Source organism: Nerophis ophidion, linkage group LG29 (assembly GCF_033978795.1).
Source record: "Nerophis ophidion isolate RoL-2023_Sa linkage group LG29, RoL_Noph_v1.0, whole genome shotgun sequence".
NCBI classification, from domain to species: domain Eukaryota; kingdom Metazoa; phylum Chordata; class Actinopteri; order Syngnathiformes; family Syngnathidae; genus Nerophis; species Nerophis ophidion.
Window position 1 is genome coordinate 7822502 of NC_084639.1, and position 27524 is coordinate 7850025.

The 27524-nt window shown below is 39.3% G+C and overlaps 1 protein-coding gene across 4 annotated transcripts in view; it reads right to left on the minus strand.

Moving 5' to 3' along the window:
- Positions 1-27524, minus strand: part of diaph2 (diaphanous-related formin 2) — a 1158885-nt gene that overhangs the window by 1056604 nt on the left and 74757 nt on the right. For all 4 annotated transcript variants that reach the window (XM_061891998.1, XM_061891999.1, XM_061891997.1 and 1 more), the window contains 2 exons: positions 26309-26413; positions 4732-4752 (listed from right to left, as the gene is read on the minus strand). In XM_061891998.1, the coding sequence (XP_061747982.1) occupies positions 4732-4752; positions 26309-26413 (126 nt within the window). The remainder of the gene's footprint in view (positions 1-4731; positions 4753-26308; positions 26414-27524) is intronic.

Consider the following 27524-nt stretch of genomic DNA (forward strand, 5'->3'; position numbering starts at 1 on the left):
TCCCCCACCTAGACTCCGCCACCCTTAACCTCCTCATGTTCTCTCAGGGAGAGCATGTCCCAAATTCCAAGCTGCTGTTTTGAGGCATGTTAAAAAAAAATAATGCACTTTGTGACTTCAATAATAAATATGTCAGCGCCATGTTGGCATTTTTTTCCATAACTTGAGTTGATTTATTTTGGAAAACCTTGTTACACTGTTTAATGCATCCAGCGGGGCATCACAACAAAATTAAGCACCATAATGTGTTAATTCCACGACAGTATATATCGGTATCGGTTGATATCGGTATCAGTAATTAAGAGTTGGACATTATAGAAATATCGGCAAAAAAGCCATCATCCGACATCCCTAATTACAAGGCATGATGGGAAAAATGCAAAACATTCTACACAATTATCCATGTTTGGCACATTTTAGCTGCTTGATATTTCTGATTGATTACAAAATTTTAAGTAGGTTGTCACGGAGGTAAACAAGGTAGGAGTCCAACTTTCACATTCTCCTAATATGGAATTACATTAATTATATATACTTTATATTAGGCTCAAGCTGTTTGTTTACAGGCTTTTTTTATTCATTTTTGCTATTTGGGCTTATAGGACCCTAAATAGACCCTAATTAAAAACAAATAATCATATTTTGATATAATGTAGTTACTCCAAACGTGTACTTCATGTTTAGTGAAATGCTAATTCTTATTTTTACACTTTTTTCCCCCCAAATTCCATTGTATGTGATACTCTTGTGATACCACCAAATGGCAGTATAAGTGTCCACATAAGTGGCCATAAGACCCCAATTCAGTATGCATCCAGCGGGGCATCACAACAAAATTAGGCATAATAATGTGTTAATTTCCATGACAGTATATATTGGAATCGGTTGATATCGGTGTCGGTAATTAAGTGTTGGACAATATGGTAAATGGGTTGTACTTGTATAGCGCTTTTCTACTCCTTTTTAAGGAGCCCAAAGCGCTTTGACGGTATTTCCACATTCGCCCATTCACACACACATTCACACACTGATGGCGGTATATGAATATCGGATATCGGCAAAAAAGCCATTATCGGACATCCCTAATTACAAGGCATGATGGGGAAAAATGCAAAACACTCTACACATCCATCCATATTTGGCTTATTTTAGCTGCTTGATATTTCTGATTGATTACAACATTTTAAGTAGGTTGTCAGGGAAGTAAACAAGATAGGAGTCCAACTTTCACATAGTCTTATTATGGGATTAAATTAATTATATACACGCTATATTAAGGCACAAGCTGTTTGTTTACATGCTTTTTTTTTATTTCTCTTTGCTATTTGGGCTTATTGGACCCTAATTAGACCCTAATTAAAAACAAAGAATCATATTTTGATATAATGTAGTTACTCCAAACGTGTACTTCATGTTTAGTGAAATGCTAATTCTTATTTTTACACTTTTTTTTCCCAAATTCCATTGTATGTGATACTCTTCTGATACCACCAAATGGCAGTATAAGTGTCCACATAAGTGGCCATAAGACCCCAATTAAGTAGTGTCCACAATTTTTGAAATAGGAGCTAAAAGGTGTTGTCCACGCATGTGGCATCTAAGTCTTTTTAATATAACATGCACACTTTTATGTTACTTTACATGCAGTCGGCTTTCGCCCTCGAAAAAAGTTTTTAGAATTCCATGTGTCCTCATCTGACACAGTTTCAAAGTAGCAGCCTATGCATTTCCGACAAGAAGCCCGGACCCAAGCGGGGCCCGATTATGTTATATTTCATTTACCCAACACAATGTGGCCAATGCCGCTGAACGCGGCCCAACAGTGCCCACATCAATACGAGCGAGGCTAAGATTCAGCTCTTCCCTCCATGCAATAAACAGCACAAAGGAACAATCGATAAAAAATTGTCCCTGTGAAGTGCCTCAAAAAGGGGGGCGTTGTGTCTGAGAGCATGGACCGAGCGTAGGCTGGGTCACTACCGTGTTTGTCTTCTCTGTTAAACCTTCCAAATGCTTCAAACCCATAAAAAAAAAGGTCAATGAAATGTCACAGTGTCACACTTCCCAAAAAACATGGGTAAACATTGGTAATGATTTTGTGTGTGTTTGTGTCAAAAACCCCAAAAACATTCTGTGCAACGTTGTATACAGGCATAAGGTGGAGTGAAACGTAAGGTGAATGATCAAGCCATTTGTCGCTCTCTGCATGTTCTGAACTTCTGTTTCCATGGCAGTGTTGTACTGGGCAAAATGATGCTGCCTGCTATTGCAGGATGCAGTATAATATTGTGTAATATCATAATAATATAATCATGTTGTTCTCTTTTAGACAGCAAAGTAGTTGACTAAAAAGCATCCCTGCAGGTTCTCATGTGTGCTGGTATGACAATAAAGTTCCTTGAATACAAAACCCAAAACCAGTGAAGACACGTTGTGTAAATGGTAAATAAAAACAGAATACAATGATTTGCAAATCCTTTCCAACTTATATTCGAGTGAATAGACTGCAAAGACAACATACTTACCGTTAAAACTGGTAAACTTTGTTACTGTTTTGCAAATATTAGCTCATTTGTAATTTGATGCCTGCAACATTTTTCAAAAAAGCTGGCACATGTGGCAAAAAAGACTGGGGAAGTTGAGGAATGCTCATCAAACACTTATTTGGAACATCCCTCAGGTGAACAGGCTAATTGGGAACAGGTGGGTGCCGTGATTGGGTACAAAATCAGCTTTCATGAAATGCTCAGTCATTCATAAACAAGGATGGGGCGAGGGCCACCACTTTGTGAACAAATGCCTGAGCAAATTGTTTAAGAACAACATTTCTCAACAAGCTATTGCAAGGAATTTCACCATCGACGGTTTGTAATATCATCAAAAGGTTCAGGAACACTTCAGAAAACCACTGTCAGTAACTACAGTTCTTCGCTGCATCTGTAAGTCCGGGTTAAAACTCTGCTATGCAAAGCGAAAACCGTTTATCAACAACACCCAGAAACCCTGCCGGCTTTGCTGGGCCCGAGCTCATCTAAGATAGACTGATGCAAAGTTGAAAATTGTTTTGTGGTCTGACGAGTCCACATTTCAAATTGTTTTTGGAAACTGTGGACGTTGTGTCCTCCGAAACCAAAGAGGAAACGAACCATACGGGCTGTTATCGGCGCAAAGTTCAAAAGTGTCATGTCTGTTGATCATGTTTTTGTATGGCCATGTGCTGTTTGACCTTTGGGCTCTTTAAGTTCCAGTTTTTTCACTCCTCGTTTTGTCACCATGACAACCAATCAGTTCACCTGTCCTCACAACTCATGCACCTGCTTTCAATCACCACATCACAATTTAAGCCTGTCATTTTCTGTTGGTCCTCCTGGCGTCATTGTGATCTTTTCTTGCTCTGCGCTGACTTTATTCATGCCTTGCCGTAGTTTCCTGCTTCATGCCATGCCAAGTAAGTTTTGTTTGGTTTATGTTCATAGTCTGTTTATGCGTTAGTTTTGTTCCTTAGCCCGAGTTCTGCCTGCGCTTTGAGCGCTTTTTGTTTGTATCTTTTTTTTAGTTAAAATTAAATCATGTTTTTACCAAAACGCCATGTCCCGAGTAGTCTGTCTGCACTCCTGGGAGAACAACCCCGCAGCAAGCTGCGACCCACCCCTTCTTAACAAAAAGCCAGCATCTGTGATGGTATGGGGGTTCATTAGTGTCCAAGGCATGGGTAACTTACACATCTGTGAAGGCATCATCAATGCCGAAATGTACATACAGGTTTTGGAGCAACACATGTGACCATGGACGCCCCTGCTTATTTCAGCAAGGAGCGGTATAGCTCGGTTGGTAGAGTGGCCGTGCCAGCAACTTGGGGGTTGCAGGTTCGATTCCCGCTTCCGCCATCCTAATCACTGTCGTTGTGTCCTTGGGCAAGACACTTTACCCACCTGCTCCCAGTGCCAGCAACACTGGTTTAAATGTAACTTAGATATTGGGTTTCACAATGTAAAGCGCTTTGAGTCACTCGAGAAAAGCGCTATATGAATATAATTCACTTCAAATGCCAAGTCACACGTTACAACAGCGTGGCTTCGTAGTAAAAGAGTGCGAGTACCAGACTGGCCAGCCTGTAGTCCAGACCTGACTTCCATTGTGGCGCAATATGAAGCCTAAAATACCACAACGGAGACCCCAGGACTGTTGAACAACTTAAGCTGTACATCAAGCAAGAATGGGAAAGAATTCCATCTGAAAAGCTTCAAAAATTGTTCTCCTCAGTTCCCAAACGTTAAATGAGTGTTGTTAAAAGGAAAGGCCATGTAACACAGTGGTAAAAATGTCCCTGTGCCAACTTTTTTGCAATGTGTTGCTGCCATTAAATTCTAAGCTAATGATTTTTTTGCCAAAAGAATTAAGTTACTCAGTTCGAACATTAAATATCTTGTCTTTGCAGTCTATTCAATTGAATATAAGTTGAAAAGGATATGCAAATCATCTACGTTTTACACAACGTGCCAACTTCACTGGTTTTGAGTTTAGTCCTTCAATCCAATCAATATGCCCATCACAAATGGGCATATTGATTGTATAAATGTATGCTCAAAATATAATAAATAACTGTATGCATGAAACACATGGTGTGTGTGCGGCCAAATTACAGACAGCCATGAAGATACAGAAGCCACATGATGATAGTAACAACAACAATAATAATAATAATAATGATAATAATAATAGACTACTTACCGCCACTTTGCTCCCAGTTATCTGCATGCAGCAATCAGCGGAGAGGGTTAATGTGCAAAAAGACACAAACAGCACAGTCATGAGTAGGCCAGACAATTACACATTGAGGCATGAGCTGAACTTTGGGTCACATTACAACAACGTACTTCACACGGTAGGTACACAGCAAAGATGACTTTTTGTTTTTTAAAATTTGACAGTAGCGATTAGAAGCATACATATGAAAGAACATGTCTGCAATTTCCAGATGTTTCAAGTGTTAGTAAGACAGAGAGGAGATGCGAATGATTTACAGCGGCTTGCCTCACCATTATGATGTCTTCTTTATTGTTTGTGTACATGGCAACAACTGTGGAAGAGATCGCCTTTAAAGGCCTACTGAAACCCACTACTACCAACCACGCAGTCTGATAGTTTATACATCAATGATGAAATATTAACATTGCAACACATGCCAATACGGCCTTTTTTACTTTACTAAATTGCAATTTTAGATTTCCCGCGAAGTGTCGTGTTGAAAATGATGACGCGTGCGTTTGACGTACTTTATTTTCCAGCCCGATACAAGCTATAAGTAGTCTGCTTTAATCGCATAATTACACAGTATTCTGGACATCTGTGTTGCTGCATCTTTTGCAATTTGTTCAATTATTAATGGAGAAGTCAAAGTAGAAAGATGGAGGTGGGAAGCTTTTAGCCTTTAGCCACACAAACACAGCCGGTGTTTCTTTGTTTAAAATTCCCGAAGGTGAAGCTTTATTATGGAACAGAGCGGTCAAGCGAACATTTACCCCGACCACATGTCAACCGGCAGCTTTCGGTGAGAACGTGGTAATAAGTCGGCTCTTAGCGGAGACGACAGCGGAGCTTCCGTCCTGCTGCAGCTGCGTGACTTCCCTCAGAGACACTGGCGGTCAACACACCCGTGGCCACGCCTCTCCGACTTTCAGGTACTATTTAATCTCACTAAAACACTAGCAACACAATAGGCAGATAAGGGATTTTCCAGAATTATCCAAGTAAATGTGTCTAATAGTGAAGTGAAGTGAATTATATTTATATAGCGCTTTTCTCTAGTGACTCAAAGCGCTTTACATAGTGAAACCCAATATCTAAGTTACATTTAAACCAGTGTGGGTGGCACTGGGAGCAGGTGGGTAAAGTGCCTTGCCCAAGGACACAACGACAGTGACTAGGATGGCGGAAGCGGGGATCGAATCCTCAAGTTGCTGGCACGGCCACTCTACCAACCGAGCTATAACATCTGAATCGCCCCCCCTGCACTCGCCCTTTTTTTTTTTTTTTAACTTTTTTTTCTAGTCCTTCACTCTAACTTTCCTCATCCACAAATCTTTTATCCTCGCTCAAATTAATGGGGAAATTGTCGCTTTTTTCGATCCGAATAGCTCTTGCTGCTGGAGGCTATGATTGTAAACAATGTGAGGATGTGAGGAGACCTACAAACCCTGAAGTCACGCGCAAATTGTCTGCTACTTCCGGTAATAGCAAGGCTTTTTTATCGTCGATGTTCTCTACTAAATCCTTTCAGCAAAAATATGGCAATATCGCGAAATGATTAAGTATGACACATAGAATGAACCTGCTATCCCCGTTTAAATAAGAAAACATCATTTCAGTAGGCCTTTAACTCATCGGTAGAATTGATTCATGATCGGAAAAACAACGAGGAGTGGCCGAAAAAGGTATCAGAGTGTCAGTCTTCTCTAGCATTTAGCTTTAAAACGGGACTGATGTTACTTTTGCTGGCGAACGCTCGTCTTAATTAATAAAAATCATCGGCTTGTGGTTTGTGCAGCCCTTTGAGACACTCGTGATTTAGGGCTATACAAATCAACATTGATTGATTAATGGATTTATGTTATTGGCCAACCAAAGAGTAAATAAACACCACCGATTTAGAAAAAAAGGATGCTAAATAATATGGTCCAAAATCTAGCCAGACACACCGAGCAGCATATCATGCAGTGTCTTGACAAGGGCCATTCCATCAACGTAAAGCTGAGCTTGCCTGACATTTTATCTCCTCTTCCCAAAACTTATGCCGGCACAGAGGTGCTATCTGTCCTCAGATTTCATCCCATTTGGAGTTTAAATCGGAAAAGAAACAGTCCATCATAACAAGTGGCGAGTTGAACGCCCGCCTGTCGGACGCAGTGACTTATAACCACTTAGCGGAAGAAACCCGACTAAACACGGCTGCCTGTCAAACGTGGTGGGTGGCGATACTGCTTTTACAGCAAATTATGCAGGGATGATAATAGGCCGTACAAAAGTTTTCCCCCCATTATAAAAAAAATATGGAAATTAAGTAAATTGTTACTTAAAGGGGAACTGCACTTTTTTGTTTTAATTTTACCTATCATTCACAATCCCTATGTAAGACAAGAACACTAATGTTTTGTTTAGAGATGTCCGATAATGGCTTGTGTGCCGATATCAAATATCCCGAAATTAACCAACTCTTAATTACCGATTCCGATATCAATCGATACTGATACATATAGTCGTGGAATTAACACATCATTATGCCTAATTTGGTTGTGATGCCCCCCTGGATGCATTAAACAATAAATTATGGCAAAAAATGCCAACATGGCACTGCCATATTTATTAGTGAAGTCACAAAGTGCATTATTTTTTTTAACATGCCTCAAAACAGCAGCTTGGAGTTTGGGACATGCTCTCCCTGAGAGAGCATGAAGCGGTTGAGGTGGCCGGGGTTGGGTATATTGTGGCGTCCCGGAAGAGTTAGTGCTGCAAGGGGTTCTGGATATTTGTTCTGTTGTGTTGACGTTGTGTTACAGTGCGGATGTTCTCCCGAAATGTGTTTGTCATTCTTGTTGGTGTGGGTTCACAGTGTGGTGCATATATGTAACAGTGTTAAAGATGTTTATACGGGCACCCTCAGTGTGACCTGTATGGCTGTTGACCAAGTATGCTTGCATTCACTTGTGTGTGTGTAGAATCCGCATATATTACGTGACTGGGCCGGCACGCTGATTGTATGGCGGAAAAGCGGACATGACGACAGGTTGTAGAGGACGCTAAAAGCAGTACCTTTAAGGCACGCTGCTGATATTGTTGTCCGAGTGGAAATCGGGAGAAATTCAAGAGAATGGTTGCCCCAGTAGATTTTCAGGGGGATACTGAAATTCGGGAGTCTCCTGGGAAAATCGTGAGGGTTGGCAAGTATTAGAATTAGCGGTGAATGCTGTATAATACCGGCGGGCCAACTCTAATGTTAATTTAATATTGTCTCAAGGGCCAAAATAAATTACATGGCGGGCCAAGTTTGGCACCCATGCGCTAGAGAATGAAGAGTGCTTGAAACTCCGCATGTCAACCTCTCCTGCCGGTGCCACACCAACAAAATGCCGAAGCAACAATTTCCACATCAACACCATATGAAAAAATAGTCAACAACAGAAGGAGATAACGTCCGCAGGAACCTACCACATAGCGAAGGACGAACACTATTTGATTTCCTATTATGCAGCTCATTTTTATTTTACAGTAATTAAAATATCTTGTGTGGCATCATGCACAAAAGTGCACTTTATTTGTTTTAAACTATTGTACTGGCGTTCTGTATAAAAAGTACACTTTAATTTAGTGTTGTTTTGATGTCATTTTAGTGACATCATGCACAAAAGTGCACTCATAGCTTGTTTTAAAATGTTTCTGACAATCTTGAACTTTCTGTTTTGAAATGACATGAATGTTTGTGCCACTGCTTAATAACTGTTTAATAAATACACTTTTGGTCAATTGACTTAGTTCTGGCTTCCCTCTCTGCATGAAAGTTTAAAATGAGCATATATTAATACGGTATGAACAGGAATATTTTAATGTAGACACATAGAATCCTCATACTGCTGTGATTATATGCATCAAGTGTTCATTCAAGGCTAAGGCAAAATATCGAGATATATATCGTGTATCGTGACATGGCCCAAAAATATTGAGATATTAAAAAGCCCTAAGTCACCCACAAATCGCCAAATGCAGTTGCTGACCAAAGTGTCGTATTACTTGGGAGTCGAGAAGTCGGCACCGCGTGCCATATTTTATTTTTATTTTGTCATAGTGCCTCCAAAAACACGCAAGGGGCGGGGGTGAACCAAAGAGGACGCCCTGTGCTTCGCCCGTCAGGCGCAGAGAAGAGCAAACGGCCGAAACAAAGGCACATCGAAAAAGATACCGGTATGGCGGTATTGTCTCAAATATATACCGCTTTCTAAAATATACCACTATTATACTGGTATATAATACTGGTATAGCTATAATAACCGGTATAGGGACTAAAATACTGGTATAGCGCTCAGCCCTGATGTATTATAAGTTTTTTTATATAAAATTCTACTCCGGTCTGTCAATGGTACAGCTTCTATTGACGTGGTGCGCCAGATAACTACTTACATTCTATTCTATTGCTACAGCTTATTTTTGCTGGTCACATGTGGCGTCCAAAGCAAATGCATCTTGAGAAGAACACGCCGTGCCTTTTGCCTTCCACCTCCCCTTTCCTCTCTCCTGTCCTTCACTCCTGCCCTTCTAAGCTCTCTCACACACGCTTTGAAAATCTAATTTCCTATGTCTTCTCCGCCGACTCTCCCTGCCGTCTTGCAAGGGTTTACAGGTGCCGTAAAGTCAATTTTACACGTGCCACCGCCTGGTGCGCGACATTAATCAGTCTTTGTATACGCCGCCACTCCAGCAGGAGACCTACTGCGCCGGGGGATGTTTTATGCTGACTCGGCACGGTTTGACACAAGCTTGCAACCTTTTCCACAGTTGATGCCTTAAAAAGAAATGTGCAAGAAATAAAAAGAAATAATAAAAACGCGGCATTATATTTTGATAAACACCATCTTAACAGACTGTAGGGATGTAACGATATGAAAATGCCATACAGTGCATCCCGGAAAGTATTCAGAACCTTATTCAACATTTTTGAACGTAACCTTATTCCAAAATGGAATAAATTCATTTTTGTCCTCAAAATTCTTCACACAATACTCTGTAATGACAAAGTGAAAACTTATTTTTAAAACATTTTGCAAATTCAAAGTTAAAGTACCAATGATTGTCACACACATGAAAAGGCTGTAAAACATATGTACAAGATTATTTTTTAATACATTTTGCAAAAAATTTAAACATTTTTACATTGTCCTAAAAATTTTGAGAACAAAAATTAATGTATTCAAATTTGCAATAAGGCTGAAACATAACAAAATACAGAAAAAGTAAAGCACTGGGAATACTTTCTAGATGCATGGTAATGTGTGACGAAAATGTATCACGGATGATTGATTGATTGATTATTAGTAGATTACAGAGTACAGTACATATTGCGTACAATTGACCACTAAATGGTAACACCCCAATTAGCTTTTCAACTTGTTTAAGTCGGGGTCCACGTTAATCAATTCATGGTGAAACGGTATCGTCGAATGTACTCTAAAAGTACGTAAGGACTGAAACACACTTGTATTTGTGTTAACATCTAAGCAAGCTCGTGATTAACGCACCAGCTATTTCTTCAGGAAATGAGCAGCGTTACCGTGAATTTCTAAAAATGTGCGATAATTTATCACAGTTTTGCGATAATTAAAATATGAAACCTGAATTTCACCGCGGTTTATCGTTACATCCCTAAGACACTGCACATCCTATAGTGCAGAGAATGATGGCGCTTGGAAGAGGTAGGCACAAATCTAACGTGGTTGTTTGCATTTTAGTGTACCATCAGGTTGGGAGAAAATGGACTGGCTAAACAATGGAACCTCTGAAGTCGAACAAAACCACTTTTTGATTGATTGAAACTTGTATTAGTAGATTGTACAGTACAGTACATATTCCGTGTAATTGACCGCTAAATGGTAACACTCGAATAGGTTTTTCTACTTGTTTAAGTCGGGGACCAAGTTAATCAATTCATGGTTCGAAACTACCTTTTTCCGAATAGAAAATAATTTAAACAGAAATCCATAATATTTGTTAAATGTACAGGTATTTATAAACACATTATTTTTCTATTTGGATTGTTGCTGAAAACGTCTTTTTCCATGTCCCTGTTCTGTATAGAAGGCTAATATGCCAGCAATTTTACAGCATTAAAGAGTAATATCAATGGTAGGACGGCACCTGTGTGAAAGGTGGTGTTTCCCTTACATACATTTCTCCGACACAATAAGAATTTGGACGGCCACAAACATATTTTTGGGGGAGGGATTTTATTTCATTTTTTTCAGATGGCTTGTTTTTCTTGTCTGTGTAGTTGGTCGCCCCAGCTTCGCACAGCAGAGGATATCGTTACTCTATATACCCACATATATTCACATATATATGTATATATATTCACATACATGTATATATATATATATATACATACATACTTATATACACATATACATACATGTATATACACACATATATATATATATATATATATATATATATATATATATATATATATATAAATATACTGTACATATACATATATATAAATTAACATATACACATATATGTATATATATATATATATATATATATATATATATATTCACACATACATATACATATATATATATTCACTCATACATATACACATATATATTCACACATACATATACACATATATATATTCACACATATATGTATATATATTCACATATATATATACATATATGGGTATGTACGTACACATATTTACGTACATATATACACACATATAAATTCATATATATATATATATATATATATATATATATATATATATATATACACACACATATGTACATATATACACATATACATACATATATACTCATATACACACATATACATACATATAGACATACGTATAGATATATGAAAATGTAATAACATATTTTTTTGTTTTTTTAAAGACAAAGCTTTGTGCTGTTCTTATTGGCTGATGTCAACATTTTGTTTTATTGTCATTGTGTTTCTCGCTGTTTTCTCAATCTTTGCTAGTGTGTGGAAGTGGGGGGGGTAGCAAGGGGAGTATATTGTAGCGTCCTGGAAGAGTTAGTGCTGCAATGGATTCTGGGTATTTGTTCTATTGTGTTTATGTTGTGTTGCGGTGCGGATGTTTTCCCGAAATATGTTTTTCATTCTTGTTCGGTGTGGGTTCACAGTGTGGCGCATATTTGTAACAGTGTTAAAGTTGTTTATACAGCCACTCTCAGTGTGACCTGTATAGCTGTTGACCAAGTATGCCTTGCATTTACTTGTGTGTGTGTGTGAAAAGCCTTGGCACGCGCAAAGGCCTTTAAGGTTTATTGGCGCTCTGTACTTCTCCCTACGTCCGCGTACCAGTCCTTACAGCTGCGTTTTAAAAAGTCATACATTTTACTCTTTGAAACAGATACCGATAATTTCCGATATTACATTTTAAAGCATTTATCAGCCGATAATATTGGCAGCCCGATATTATCCGAGATCTGTAATTGCTGTATGTATACTTGTGACCCAGCAGATTTGGTCACATTTTCAGTAGACCCATAATAAATTCATAAAAGAACCAAACTTCATGAATGTTTTTTTGTGACCAACAAGTATGTGCTTCAATCACTCTATCACAAAAAAATAAAAGTTGTAGAAATTATTGGAAACTCAAGACAGCCATGACATTACAAGTTAATGTAAGCTTTTGACCACGACTGTTGGCGTTTTCTCTCGATTTCTCCCCTAATTCAAAATTTAAACGATTTCAGGTGGATTAATTCGGCGTTCAGAGGTTCCACTTCATGTAAAACAGCCTAAAATATCTGTCAAAACATGAGTTGCATTAAAAAAATGACACTGGTATGGCCACACTAAAGTAAATTCAAATTCGGATAAAACATCCTTCATAATGTTGGACAAGACTTTCCCATCACAAAAAAAACGCGTGAGGCGCAGCAGATTTGGCATCCAACGTGAAATTAGTCAGTGAAAAACATACAGACACAAAGAAAATAATAATGTCACAGGAAAGTTAGAGTGGAGTTGGTGATCATTTTTCAAAAGCCAGAAGATAATGAAGGCAGCAGGTGAAAGACAAACATGCAAAGCTGATGGTCAAGGACGTCCTTAGACACGTCGCGCACTTGAAAAATAGATCTAGGTTCTCTGTTCTGTTATAAAAAAAAATTTAAAAACACAGATTGTGTTCAAATGAATAGGGTCAATGTGCAAATTCTCCCTTCGGAAATAAAGTCATTCCCCTTTTCATGTTATCGGGTAATTTGCGAGACACCTGCTGAGACCCCCCTCCCTTGCTCGCGACTGGGAGTTCTCAATATTGCCTGGTGATAGAGAGGTGGCAATGCATGAGGGTGGGGGGAAGAATAAACATAGCCTTTCCTTTGAAAGACATATTTTATGCAAGTAAAAAAAAAATAATCTGTCTTTCTTAACGATAGATAGCGTTTCAAAGTTTTGGCTGCAGCTACCTCAATGGTATATTTTGCAGTATATAACAAACAAATACCTTATGCATGAAGCTTTTTAAAGCTGAAAACCCGCCCGACAGAGCAAGGCTGCATAAATCGGCAAGGCATCCGAGCAATATTTGGAGATATATGTCTATTTTTTTAGCAGCTCTGAACCACCGCCTCTGTAGCTGCATTTGAAGAAGACTTACAATTTCATATTGAAGTTTGCATGTCTACAGCGGTAAAAGAACCGGAGGATTCTATTCGGAATTTAAAACACCATCAATAACAAAGAGGGGGGAAAGTGCAAAGTGACATATAGCAAAACAAGTGAAAAGCACCACAGCACACCAAAAAAGTCCATAGTACAACATTCCTGCATCATTCACATTTCCAGTAAGACAAAAACCTTCCATCAACAGTGCATGCATCAGTATCCACAAGCAATATGGCCCCTGACACACTACACCAGGGGCCAAGGACCTTTTTGGCCGAGAGAGCCATGAAAGCCAAAAATTTTAAAATGTATTTTTCGGAGAGCTGTATAATATATTTTAACACTGAATAAAACTAAATGCGTGCATTTTTAAGTATAATAAGTCTCAGAATAACATTTTTATTCTGAAAATAACCATCCATCCATCCATCCATCCATTTTCTACCGCTTGTCCCGCTTCTTACCATTAATACGACTTCTCGAGCAGGTGGGGTAGAAAATGGATGGATGGATTAAAATGCATGAGAATGTTGTATTTTTAACTCTGTGATTACCAGCGGAATTATTCATTACTTATCGTGTTAAAGGCCTACTGAAACCCACTACTAGCGACCACGCAGTCTGATAGTTTATATATCAATGATGAAATATTAACATTGCAACACATGCCAATACGGCCTTTTTAGTTTACTAAATTGCAATTTTAAATTTCCCGCAAAGTTTCCTGTTGAAAACGTCGCGGAATGATGACGCGTGCGTTGTCGAGGACATTTTTTTCCAGCCCGATCCAAGCTATAAGTAGTCTGCTTTAATCGCATAATTACACAGTATTCTGGACATCTGTGTTGCTGAATCTTTTGCAGTATATTCAATTAATAATGGAGACGTCAAAGAAGAAAGATGTAGGTGGGAAGCGGTGTATTGCGGCTGCCTTTAGCAACACAAACACAGCCGGTGTTTCCTTCTTTAAAATTCCCGAAGGTGAAGAAGCTTTACTTTGGAACAGAGCGGTCAAGTGAACATGGCTCCCGACCACATGTCGACTGGCAGGTTTCGGTGAGAAAATTGTGGTAATAAGTCGGAGCTTGCGTCCTTTTGCAGATGCTGTGGACTATTACCTCCTCCCATTGGCGGTCACCACACCCGTGGCCACACCCCTCCGACTTTCAGGTACCATATAATCTCACTAAAACACTAGTAACACAATAAGCAGATGAGGGATTTTCCAGAATTATCCTAGTAAATCTGTCTAATAACACCTGAGTCGCTCCCACTGTCCTCACCTTTTTTTTTTTCTAGTTCTACACTCTCACTTTCCTCATCCACGTATCTTTCATCCTCGCTCAAATTAATGGGGAAATTGTCGCTTCTTCGGTCCGAATCGCTCTAACTGCTGGTGGCCATGATTGTAAACAATGTGAGGATATGAGGAGCCCTTCAACCCGTGACGTCACGCACACATCGTCTGCTACTTCCGGTAAAGGCAAGGCTTTTTTATTAGCGACCAAAAGTTGCGAACTTTATCGTCCATGTTCTCTACTAAATCCTTTCAGCAAAAATATGGCAATATCACGAAATGATCAAGTATGACACACAGAATGGACCTGCTATCCCCGTTTGAATAAGAAAATCTAATTTCAGTAGGCCTTTAAGCAATGTCAGCTAAGATTTATCTGAGAGCCAGATGCAGTCATCAAAAGATCCACAACTGGCTCGAGAGCCACAGGTTCCCTACCCCCACACTACACGATTGTTTCATTGACAGATCATGTGGTCTTCTTCATATGTAGATTCTGATTCATTTGATAAGTATTTAATATTCAGACAATAATGGGAATGGACATGTTCTTACAATTACGGCAGTACCTCACTATACCAGTGCACCGTAGAGTTGTCCCGATACCAATGTTTTTGTCAGGCATGCCCCTGACAGTTTGTATGTGTTTTACTTTTCCCTCTGTGTGTGTGTAGTATTTCCTGTCTTTAGTTCCTGTCAGCGCTCTTATTTTGTCTGTTTCCTGTCTTTTTCCCTGAGTGCTGTGTCCCCTCAGATGCGGCTGATTGGCACCTAGCCACACCTGGTGTCAATCAGCCCGCCCATATTTTTACCTGCTTTTCTCCTCCAGTCAGTGCTGGATTGTCATGTCGATGTCACTTCCGTATTGTCGCTCCCCTCGTATCGTTTCGGGTTGTGTCTTTGCAGCGTAGCGGTAAGCTATATTTCGGTATCTGTTTATAGTTTAAATGGGTTGTACTTGTATAGCGCTTTTCTACCTTCAAGGTACTCAAAGCGCTTTGACACTACTTCCACATTTACCCATTCACACTCACATTCACACACTGATGGAGGGAGCTGCCCTGCAAGGCGCTAACCAGCACCCATCAGGAGCAAGGGTGAAGTGTCTTGCTCAGGACACAACGGATGTGACGAGGTTGGTACTAAGTGGGGATTGAACCAGTGTTTCTGTTCTTAGCCTGTTTTTAGTTTAAATCAGGGGTCACCAACGCGGGGCCCGCGGGCACCAGGTAGCCCGTAAGGACCAGATGAGTCGCCCGCTGGCCGGTTCTAAAAATAGCTCAAATAGCAGCACTTACCAGTGAGCTGCCTTTTATTTTTTAAATTTTATTTATTTACTAGCAAGCTGGTCTCGCTTTAGTCAACGTTTTTAATTCTAAGAGAGACAAAACTCAAATAGAATTTGAAAATCCAAGAAAATATTTTAAAGACTTGGTCTTCACTTGTTTAAATAAATTCATTTATTTTTTTACTTTGCTTCTTATAAGTTTCAGAAAGACAATTTTAGAGAAAAAAATACAACCTTAAAAATGATTTTAGGATTTTTAAACACATTTTCAATTCCTTCCTCTTCTTTCCGGACAATTTTAATCAATGTTCAAGTAAATTTATTTGTTTTATTGTAAAGAATAATAAATACATTTTAATTTAATTCTTCATTTTAGCTTCTGTTTTTTCGACGAAATATATTTGTGAAATATTTCTTCAAACTTATTATGATTAAAATTCAAAAAAATTATTCTGGCAAATCTAGAAAATCTTTTGAATCAAATTTAAATCTTATTTCAAAGTTTTTTGAATTTCTCTTAAAATTTTTGTTTTGGAAAATCTAGAAAAATAATGATTTGTCTTTGTTAGAAATATAGCTTGGTCCAATTTGTTATATATTCTAACAAAATGCAGATTGGATTCTAACCTATTTAAAACATGTCATCAAAATTGTAAAATCAATCTTAATCAGGAAAAATTACTAATGATGTTCCATAAATATTTTTTTTTCATTTTTTCAAAACGATTCGAATTAGCTAGTTTTTCTCTTCATTTTTTTCCGTTGAATTTTGAAGAGTCGAAATTGAAGATAAACTATGTTTCAAAATTTAATTTTCAATTTTTTCGTATTTTCTCCTCTTTTAAGCCGTTCAATTAAGTGTTTTTTCCATCATTTATTCTCAACAAAAAACCTTCCGTAAAAGGAACAAAAATGTACAACGGAATGACAGACAGAAATACCCTTTTTATGTATAGATGTATTTATTAAAGGTAAATTGAGCAAATTAGCTATTTCTGGCCATTTATTTAAGTGTGTATCAAACTGGTAGCCCTTCGCATTAATCAGTACCCAAGAAGTAGCTCTTGGTTTCAAAAAGGTGGGTGACCCCTGGTTTAAATAAACCATTATTTCTTACTTGTACGCTGTGTCCGAGCCCGATCTACATCTTGGAAGAGCACCATCCACATTACGAAGCCACGAAACCGTCACAAATATTTTCCAATTTCTCCATTGTCAAGTAAATGTTTATCATTAATATTTAGTCAAATGTTCATCTCCGTTATGGCCAATTGTTCTCACAAATAGTTTATTTTGCAAGTACCACCCTTTTGTCTACTTCATTTCTCCTACATCGGTAAAAATCGATCTAAAAAGTCAAACTTAAACCGTCCCCTTCGACCCCATTAAAGCGAACGGAGGCTGGAGGCACTTGAACAAAGGCAAGGTACACTTTTCAGCGCCGGAAACTACCCACTGTGCCACGCGCTGATATGTCAAAACTGACACTCGAGCCTCCCCACCCACCTCGTCTTCTTTTTCTGCTTCAAGTCCTAATGAAAGTAATCAAGGCGTGCTGGGAGACGTCACGTTTTGTCCTCCTGTCTTTTGACTACACGGATTGATATCCATTTAAATAAAACAATTACTCACACACAAGAATGATGAGCCCGGTGAGGAATTCAATCAACTCGGACACAAAAAAAAATAAAAAATAAAAATCATCATTATCAATAACGCCGGTTAATTACCATAGCAATGAGGAGGCTAATAAATGATGATGCTTTGCAGTTTTGGAAGCTAGTGGAGGGCGAGACAAATTAATTTCCCTTTTTCTAGCCTTTTTTAATAAATGGATAACACAATCTTGGGTACTATTGTTATTAGGGCGGCATAGCTCGGTTGGAAGAGCGGCCGTGCCAGCAACTTGAGGGTTGCAGGTTCGAGTCCCGCTTCTGCCATCGTAGTCACTGCCGTTGTGTCCTTGGGCAAGGCACTTTACCCACCTGCTCCCAGTGCCACCCACACTGGTTTAAATGTAACTTAGATCAATCATCAATCAATCAATGTTTATTTATATAGCCCCAAATCACAAATGTCTCAAAGGACTGCACAAATCATTACGACTACAACATCCTCGGAAAAACCCACAAAAGGGCAAGGAAAACTCACACCCAGTGGGCAGGGAGAATTCACATTCAGTGGGACGCCAGTGACAATGCTGACTATGAGAAACCTTGGAGAGGACCTCAGATGTGGGCAATCCCCCCCCCTCTAGGGGACCGAAAGCAATGGATGTCGAGCGGGTCTAACATGATACTGTGAAAGTTCAATCCATAGTGGCTCCAAGACAGCAGTGAGAGTCCCGTCCACAGGAAACCATCTCAAGCGGATCAGCAGCGTAGAGATGTCCCCAACCGATACAGGCGAGCGGTCCATCCTGGGTCCCGACGAGCGGTCCATCCTGGGTCTCGACTCTGGACAGTCAGTACTTCATCCATGGTCATCGGACCGGAGATATTGGGTTTCACTATGTAAAGCGCTTTGAGTCACTAGAGAAAAGCGCTGTATAAATATAATTCACTTCACTTCACTAGGGATGTAACGGAAAATGGTATAATGATCAACTGCGGTAAAATCCCGTGTATATCTGTAATTATTAAAAAAAACCTCATTTATTATTGCATTTTAGGCAACACTGCTTACTTCCTGGAAGCGCCGTTTGGCTCGAGAAAACATGGCGCAAAGCAACTACACGGACCTAGCTCCAGGAGTTTTTCCCTCGGAGTAAACGGAACCAAAGGTTTTGTTTCACTTTATCTCCTTCGTTTCACTTCCGTAGCGTGGATTCTCGGCATATGTTAAAGAGTGCACTGCTTGTTAGATGGAGACAAGTGTGGACAATATTGGGGACATCCATCCATCCATCCATTTTTCTACCACAGGGGCGATATAGCTCGGTTGGTAGAGCGGCCATGCCAGCAACTTGAGGGTTGCCGGTTCGATCCCCGCTTCCGCCATCCTAGTCACATCCTAGTCACTGCCGTTGTGTCCTTGGGCAAGACACTTTACCCACCTGCTCCCAGTGCCACCCACACTGCTTTAAATGTAACTTAGATATTGGGTTTCACTATGTAAAGCGCTTTGAGTCACTAGAGAAAAAGCGCTATATAAATATCATTCACTTCACTTCACTACCACTTGTCCCTTTGGGGTCGCTGGAGCCTATCTCAGCTGCATTCGGGCGGAAGGCGGGGTACACCCTGGACAAGTCGCCACCTCATCGCAGGGCCACCACAGATAGACAACATTCACGCACTAGGGTCATTTTTTTTTTTTAGGTGTTGCAAATAAATCTATCCCCAAGTGCATGTCTTTGGAGGTGGGAGGAAGCCGGAGTACCCACGTAGTCACGGGGAGAACATGCAAATGCCACACGGATTGAACCCCGGACTACTCAGGACCTTCGTATTGTGAGGCAGATGCACTAACCCTTCTACCACCGTGCTGCCCTATTGGGGACATACACATACCAAAATATTTGATGTTTATTTAATTTTTGCAACACAGCGTCCACTCACCTGCTGTAAATGAGCGTTAATGACGTGAGGAAACAGGCAGCAGGCTGTGTTTCGGCAACGCTTACCACAACTGGTTTGTAAAGTCTTTGCTTTGTTTACTGCGATTGTCACATGTCCGCTAATTAACTGCTAATGTCGTTAGTGTTCCGATAACATCAATATGAGCTGAATTGTTTTGTCATCTCATCGAATAGTGAGGTACGAAGATTGTGTATTAAATGCGGGAGGTATAACTAGTGTTTATTTTTTTGGGGCCAAACTGCTGCACTAAACCACGTGGTGTTGTAAACAACCATTCATCAATTTTCTACCGCAAAACTTGTTTATTTTTGTCTTTATCTGCATTTTGTGTTTTTATATTGATATCAAAAAGCATGTTTTTTTTGTTGTTTTTTTACATTACTTGTTTGTTTTTTTCCTTTTTACAAAGGTATTATTTTAAAAAACATGCATGAGAAGTGTGAAGTGAAGTGAATTATATTTATATAGCTCTTTTCTCGAGTGATTCAAAGCGCTTTACATAGTGAAACCCAATATCTAAGTTACATTTAAAGCAGTGTGGGTGGCACTGGGAGCAGGTGGGTAAAGTGTCTTGCCCAAGGACACAACGGCAGTGACTAGGATGGCGGAAGCGGGAATCGAACCTGCAACCCTCAAGTTGCTGGCACGGCCATTCTACCAACCGAGCTATACCGCCCATTATGGTGTATGGATAATTCCTATATGACATATTTCTGCTCAGACTCTTAATAAATCTGTCCTGATACGGCATGTACATGTACATTTTAATCAGTTAAAAAAATACCACTCTATCAAAATGTAAAAAATAGAGATAAAGGCATTATGTAATGAGAAAAAACTGACATATTGATACTATTAAAGGGGAACATTATCAGCAGACCTATGTAAGCGTCAATATATACCTTGATGTTGCAAAAAAAAGACCATATATTTTTTTAACCGATTTCCGAACTCTAAATGGGTAAATTTTGGCGAATTAAACGCCTTTCTGCTTATCGCTCTCTTTGCGACGACGTCAGAACGTGACGTCACATGGGTCGTCAACACCATGTTTCCCTACCACATCGAGTCAAATCAGCTGTTATTTTCCGTTTTTTCGACTGTTTTCCGCTACCTTGGAGACATCATGCCTCGTCGGTGTGTTGTCGGAGGGTGTAACCACATGATCAGGGGTGGATTCAAGATGATTTACGGAGAATGTGCATCGAATAGCACGGCATGCTAATCGATGCTAACATGCTATTTAGGCTAGCTGTGTGCATTATGCCTCATTTGTAGCTATATTTACATCCAGCCTTTCCCTCCATCCTCATTTAATGCCAAACAAACACATACCAATCGACAGATTTAAGTTGCTCCAGTGTCAAGAGATGCGAAAGTCCCTCGTTTGGTTTTTACCGGTGATGACACGACATAGATGGCACAGAAATGACAAGAATCGCTGGATATCCTGCGACACTCAAAGCAGATGCATTCCCAACGATAAAGTCAACGAAATCACAAAGTTGAGTTCTGTTGTTATTGACTTATTGATCCAGTGTCAATGTGAAAGTCCTGATCGGTTGGTCTGCACATTTTACCGGCGATGCTAACGCGTAATAGCCGAATAGCGTCAATAGCTATCCGCTCAATAGCTTCAGTTTCTTCTTCAATTTCGGTTTTGCTATCTGCCTCCATACCCCAACCATCTGTTTCAATGCATGCTTAATCTGTTGAATCGCTTAAGCCGCTGAAATCCGAGTCTGAATCCGAGCTAATGTCGCTATATCTTGCTGTGCTATTCACCATTGTTTGTATTGTAATCGCTGTGTGACGTCACAGGGAAATGAACAGTGGCATCGCAAATAGCGAAAATCAAGCACTTTAAAGCTTTTTTTTAGGGATATTCCGGGAGATGTAAAATTTAGAAAAAAAATTGGAAAAATAAAATAAGCCACTGGGAACTGATTTTTATTGGTTTTAACCCTTCTGAAATTGTGATAATGTTCCCCTTTAATGTACAAACACAAACATTGTCTTTAAATGTATTTATCTGTAGCCTTTTAATCAGACAATACAAATTACATGATGTCGTCCCGTTTACACCTGTTTTAACTAACAATCAATAATTGTGATTATTATTTTGGCCATAAAGGTGCAGCCATTCTGTGTATGTATGACTAGATCTCATATATAAACACTATTTGTATCTTAATGGACAAAAAGTGCTGTTACATTTGTTTTAATTGTTCATCTCTTATAAGCATTAGGTTCCATCTTGCACAATTCTCACATTTATTTGTATTTATTCATGTTATTATTTTGTTTCTGCCATTATACTACGCACTTGTGTTGCTTTCATTTGGAGATTCAATTTATACTTGAGGTACATGAAGCACAATGATATCTTCTAAAAAAGAAATAATTTTAAAACTTGGTTTAAAAGATTTCAAAATTGTAAGCACATTTAAAAATACCATGATAATAATGAATAAAATGTTCATCCCTAATTGTTATTATAATATTTGTATTAGAGCAGGGGTGTCAAACTAAATTTTAGATCAGGGTCCACATGGAGAAAAAGTTACTCGCAAGTGAGCCAAACAGGTAAAATCACGGCACGATAACTTAAAAATAAAGACAACTTCAGAATGTGTTCTTTGTTTAAAAATAGAACAAGCACAAATTTACAAATCCTGTTTTTTTTTTTACACTTACTTGTTGCGGTTTATAATTATTTTGTTGTTATGTATATTTTAGAAACAAATTATGTGATAATGTTCATCAGTCAACTCATTGGTTTTAAACTTCAATCTATCAAGATAAAAACATTATATCAAAATCAAATAACAGTATGTTATTTATGTAGTTTGATAATTTTCCTTGACCGTGTAGTCTATTTTGTACATAGCATCATCTACAAAGATCCAAAGAATAGGTATTGAGACATCCAGTGGACACATTTAGAACAGCTGTTGTTTTCATTCAAAAAATACAGGTCCATTTTTATACTCCGCAAACTCATCCCGCGGGCCGGATGAAACTGTTTGTAGGACCGATCAGGCCCTCGGGCCATACGTTTGAAACCCCTGTATTAGAACGTTCATAACCGGTAGCATGTTTAACTAATACAAAACACTCCCAAGTAGACCAAATCTAGTACATCCTGCCATGCGAGACTTGGCAAATATCCAAAGAAACAGTTTGCATGAGTTGTAAGTAAAGATGTCCAATAACGGCTTTTTTGCAGACATTGTCCATCTCTTAATTACCGATACCGATATCAACCGATACAGACATATACAGTTGTGGAATTAACACAATATTATGCCTAATTTTGTTGTGATGCCCCTTGCTGGATGCATTAAACAATGTAATAAGGCTTTCCAAAATAAATCTACACTGCCATATTTATTATTGAAGACACAAAGTGCTTATTTATTGTAAAATGCTTCAAAACAGCAGCTTGGAATTTGGGACATGCTCTCCCTGAGAGAGCATGAAGAGGTTGAGGTGGGCGGGGTTGAGGTGTGTGTAGGGAGTAGGGGATATCCGGGGGTGTATATTGTAGCGTCCCGGAAGAGTTAGTGCTGTAAGGAATTCTGGGTATTTGTTCTGTTGGGTTTATGTTGTGTTACGGTGCGGATGTTCTCCCGCAATGTTTGTCATTCTTGTTTGGTCTGGGTTCACAGTGTGGCGCATATTTGTAACAGTGTTAAAGTTGTTTGAACGGCCACCCTCAGTGTGACCTGTATGGCTGTTGACCAAGTATGCGTTGCATTCACTTGTTTGTGTGTGTAAAGCCGTAGATATTATGTGACTGGGCAGGCATGCAGAGGCGATGCCTTTAAGGCAGGGGTGTCAAACTCAAATACAGAGTGGGCCAAAATTTAAAACTGAACAAAGCCGCGGGCCGAGGTTGAACTAATTAATCTTTTAATAAGGACCCAAACAAGTTTTTCATTGAATATTGAACAAGCAAGGCTTATATAACTTTATAGTGACATGCAAAATCGAGTTTCAAATAATAATAATAATAATGAAAAAATATCAATGACATATCAAATCAAATTTAAATAAAAATTGAATGCCTCTTTTGTATTTGCAGCCTTCTGAGGTAAATATTAACATTGACTTTTTCCAGAGGCTAATACATTTGAAAATAAAATAATGAATAAATCAACCATTCCGGCCTTTTTACTGCTCAGTTAATGTCGGGGCTCAGGTGGGTGGGGTTAATGGGGCGGGGTTTGTTGGTAGCGGGGAGGGGGTGTATATTGTAGCGGTCCGAAAGAGTTAGGGCTGCAAGGGGTTCTGGGTATTTGTTCTGTTGTGTTCATGTTGTGTTACGGTGCGGATGTTCCCCCGAAATGTGTTGGTCATTCTTGTTTTGTGTGGGTTCACAGTGTGGCGCGTATTTGTAACAGTGTTAAAGTTGTTTGTATGGCCACCCTCAGTGTGACCTGTCTGCTGTTGATCAAGTATGCTTTGCATTTACTTACATGTGTGTAGAAGCCGCATATATATTACATGACTGGGCCGGCACGCTGTTTGTGAGGAGGAAAAACAGACTTGACGACAGGTTGTAGGGGACGCTGAAGGCAGTGCCTTTAAGGCACACCCCCAATATTGTTGTCCGGGTGGAATTCGGGAGAATGGTTGCACCGGGAGATTTTCGGGAGGGGCACTGAAATTCGAGAGTCTCCCGGGAAACCGGTAAATGCGGTGTTACAGCGGCACCACTGTATAACACCGGCGGGCCAGCTCTAATGTTAATTTGATATTGCCTCAAGGGCCAAATGAAATAACACGGCGGGCCAAATTTGGCCCGCGGGCCAGAGTTTAACACCTATGCTTTAAGGTTTATTGGTGCTCTGTACTACTCCCTACGTCCGTGTACACAGTGGCGTTTTAAAAAGTCATACATTTTACTATTTGAAACCCATAACGATCATTTTGAAGCAGATACTGATCATTTCCGATATTACATTTTAAAGCATTTATCGGCCGATAATACCGGCGGTCCGATATTACCGGACATCCCTAGTTTTAAGTATTTCAAAATTGCTTGTGGTGACTGTTTTCGGAACTGCTTAATGCAAGATTGCACCAGTTTAATAAATGAAAAAGACCCAGTGGCCATTTAAAATGCTCCAAAGAAACATGCAAGCACGCAAGATCCGGCCATCAACCCACCAAAACAATGTGCATGCAAGCATACGGCTGAAGAGGCTCTGACCGTCCACCGAGCATTGAGTGAGTCTGTGAGTGAGTGTCCTACAGTTACCGAGTGATGGCGGCCTACAACGGCAGATTGCAGCACGACGGGGCGGAAAAAAAAAGATGATGGGCGCGGGGAAAATAAATGAAAACCAGAAGATGAAGGAAGCGTGGAAGGGTGGAGATTTGACAGAAGTGAGTGCGTGAGGGAAGCAAAGCAGAGGAATCAGACTGAACTCATTCTGGAGATTCATCACAACATCTAAATCAGGGGTCACCAACGCGGGGCCCGCGGGCACCAGGTCGCCCGTAAGGACCAGATGAGTCGCCCGCTGGCCTGTTCTAAAAATAGCTCAAATAGCAGCACTTACCAGTGAGCTGCCTCTATTTTTTGAATTGTATTTATTTACTAGCAAGCTGGTCTCGCTTTGTTCGACATTTTTGATTCTAAGAGAGACAAAACTCAAATAGAATTTGAAAATCCAAGAAAATATTTTAAAAGACTTGGTCTTCACTTGTTTAAATAAATTCATTTTTTGTTTTTACTTTGGTTCTTATAACTTTCAGAAAGACAATTTTAGAGAAAAAATACAACCTTAATTATTTTAGGATTTTTTAAACACATATACCTTTTTACCTTTTAAATTCCTTCCTCTTCTTTCCTAACAATTTAAATCAATGTTCAAGTAAATTAATTTTTTTTATCGTAAAGAATAATAAATACATTTTAATTTAGTTCTTCATTTTAGCTTCTGTTTTTTCGACGAAAAATATTTGTGAAATATTTCTATAAACTTATTTTGATTAAAATTCCCAAAAATGATTCTGGCAAATCTAGAAAATCTGTAGAATCAAATTTAAATCGCATTTCAAAGTCTTTGGAATTTCTTTTAAAATTTTTGTTCTGGAAAATCTAGAAGAAATAATGATTTGTCTTTGTTAGAAATATAGCTTGGTCCAATTTGTTATATATTCTAACAAAATGCAGATTGGATTTTAACCTTTTTAAAACATGTCATCAAAATTTGAAAATTAATCTTAATGAGGAAAAATTACTAATGATGTTCCATAAATTATTTTTTTTCAAAAATATTCGCATTAGCTAGTTTTTCTCTTCTTTTTTTTCGGTTGAATTTTGAATTTTAAAGAGTTGAAATTGAAGATAAACTATGTTTCAAAATTTTATTTTCATTTTTTTCCCTGTTTTCTCCTCTTTTAAACCGTTCAATTAAGTGTTTTTTTCATCATTTATCCTCTACAAAAAACCTTCCGTAAAAAAAAATGTACGACGGAATGACAGACAGAAATACCCATTATTTTATATATATATATAGATTTATTTATTAAAGGTAAATTGAGCAAATTGGCTATTTCTAACAATTTATTTAAGTGTGTATCCAACTGGTAGCCCTTTGCATTAATCAGTACCCAAGAAGTAGCTCTTGGTTTCAGAAAGGTTGGTGACCCCTGCTCTAGAGTCATTTGGGCGACCACACTTCACTTTGCGTCCGAGCTTCTTTGACTTACAGATTTGGCTGTGGCTGAGATGTACTGGACCACCATCTCCCGTTTGGTGCTCAAGTCCTTCCCGCGAAGGGGGGCCTTCCGCTCTTCATTCAGATTCATGTCCTCCTGTTGGCAGAATGCACAGTTTGTGTCATTAGGCACAATCAAAGTCATCAGTCGGCTTCATAACAATGTTTGATCGGCAAAAAAGTAAGAAAATAGAGTCAGATGCAGATGCAATATATGGCCAAAAGTATTTGGCCACCCATCCAAATGATCAGAATCAGGTGTCCTAACATACTTGCCAACCTTGAGACCTCCGATTTCGGGAGGTGGGGGGCGAGGCATGGTTGGGGGCGTGGTTAACAGGGGAGGAGTATATTTACAACTAGATTCACCAAGTCAAGTATTTCATATATATATATATAAATAAAAGAAATACTTGAATTTCAGTGTTCATTTATTTACACATTTACACACACATAATACTCATCTACTCATTGTTGAGTTAAGGGTTGAATTGTCCATCCTTGTTTTTCTAACCATATGCATGTACAGTAGATGGCAGTACTGTCCAATTTAAGAATGTGTCACAACATTGCTGTTTACGGCAGACAAACTGCTTTACAGTAGACGAAAACGGACCGCTGTTGTGTGTTGTTTTACCGCGCTGGGAGAACGTTAATGCAACTGCCTAACAATAAACCCACATAAGAAACCAAGAACCCGCCCTCTATCATTCTATATTTATAACGTCGTTGGGCAAACACGCTCTTCATATTGTGGGAAAGCGGACGTGAAAACAGGCTGTCGACACGTCACTCAGGTCCCCATGGAGCTGGAGGGGGCGTGGCCTCCAGATGCGCCTGAATTACGGGAGATTTTCGAGAGAAAATTTGTCTCGGAAGGTTTTCGGGAGAGGCGCTGAATTTCGGGAGTTTCCCGGAAAATCCGGGAGGGTTGGCAAGTATGTGTCCTAATCGCTGGGCCCGGCCACAGGTGTTTACAAAAACACTTGTGAAAGAATGGGCTGCTCTCAAGAACTTAGTGATTTCCAGCGTGGAACTGTCATAGGATGCCACCTATAATGAGATGAATGACAGAGTCTGGTGTGGATTAACTTGACTGGCTTGCACAGAGTCCTGACCTGAACATGATAGAACACCTTTGGGATTAATTAGAACGGAGACTGAGAGCCAGGCCTTCTCGACCAACATCAGTGTGTGACCTCACAAAT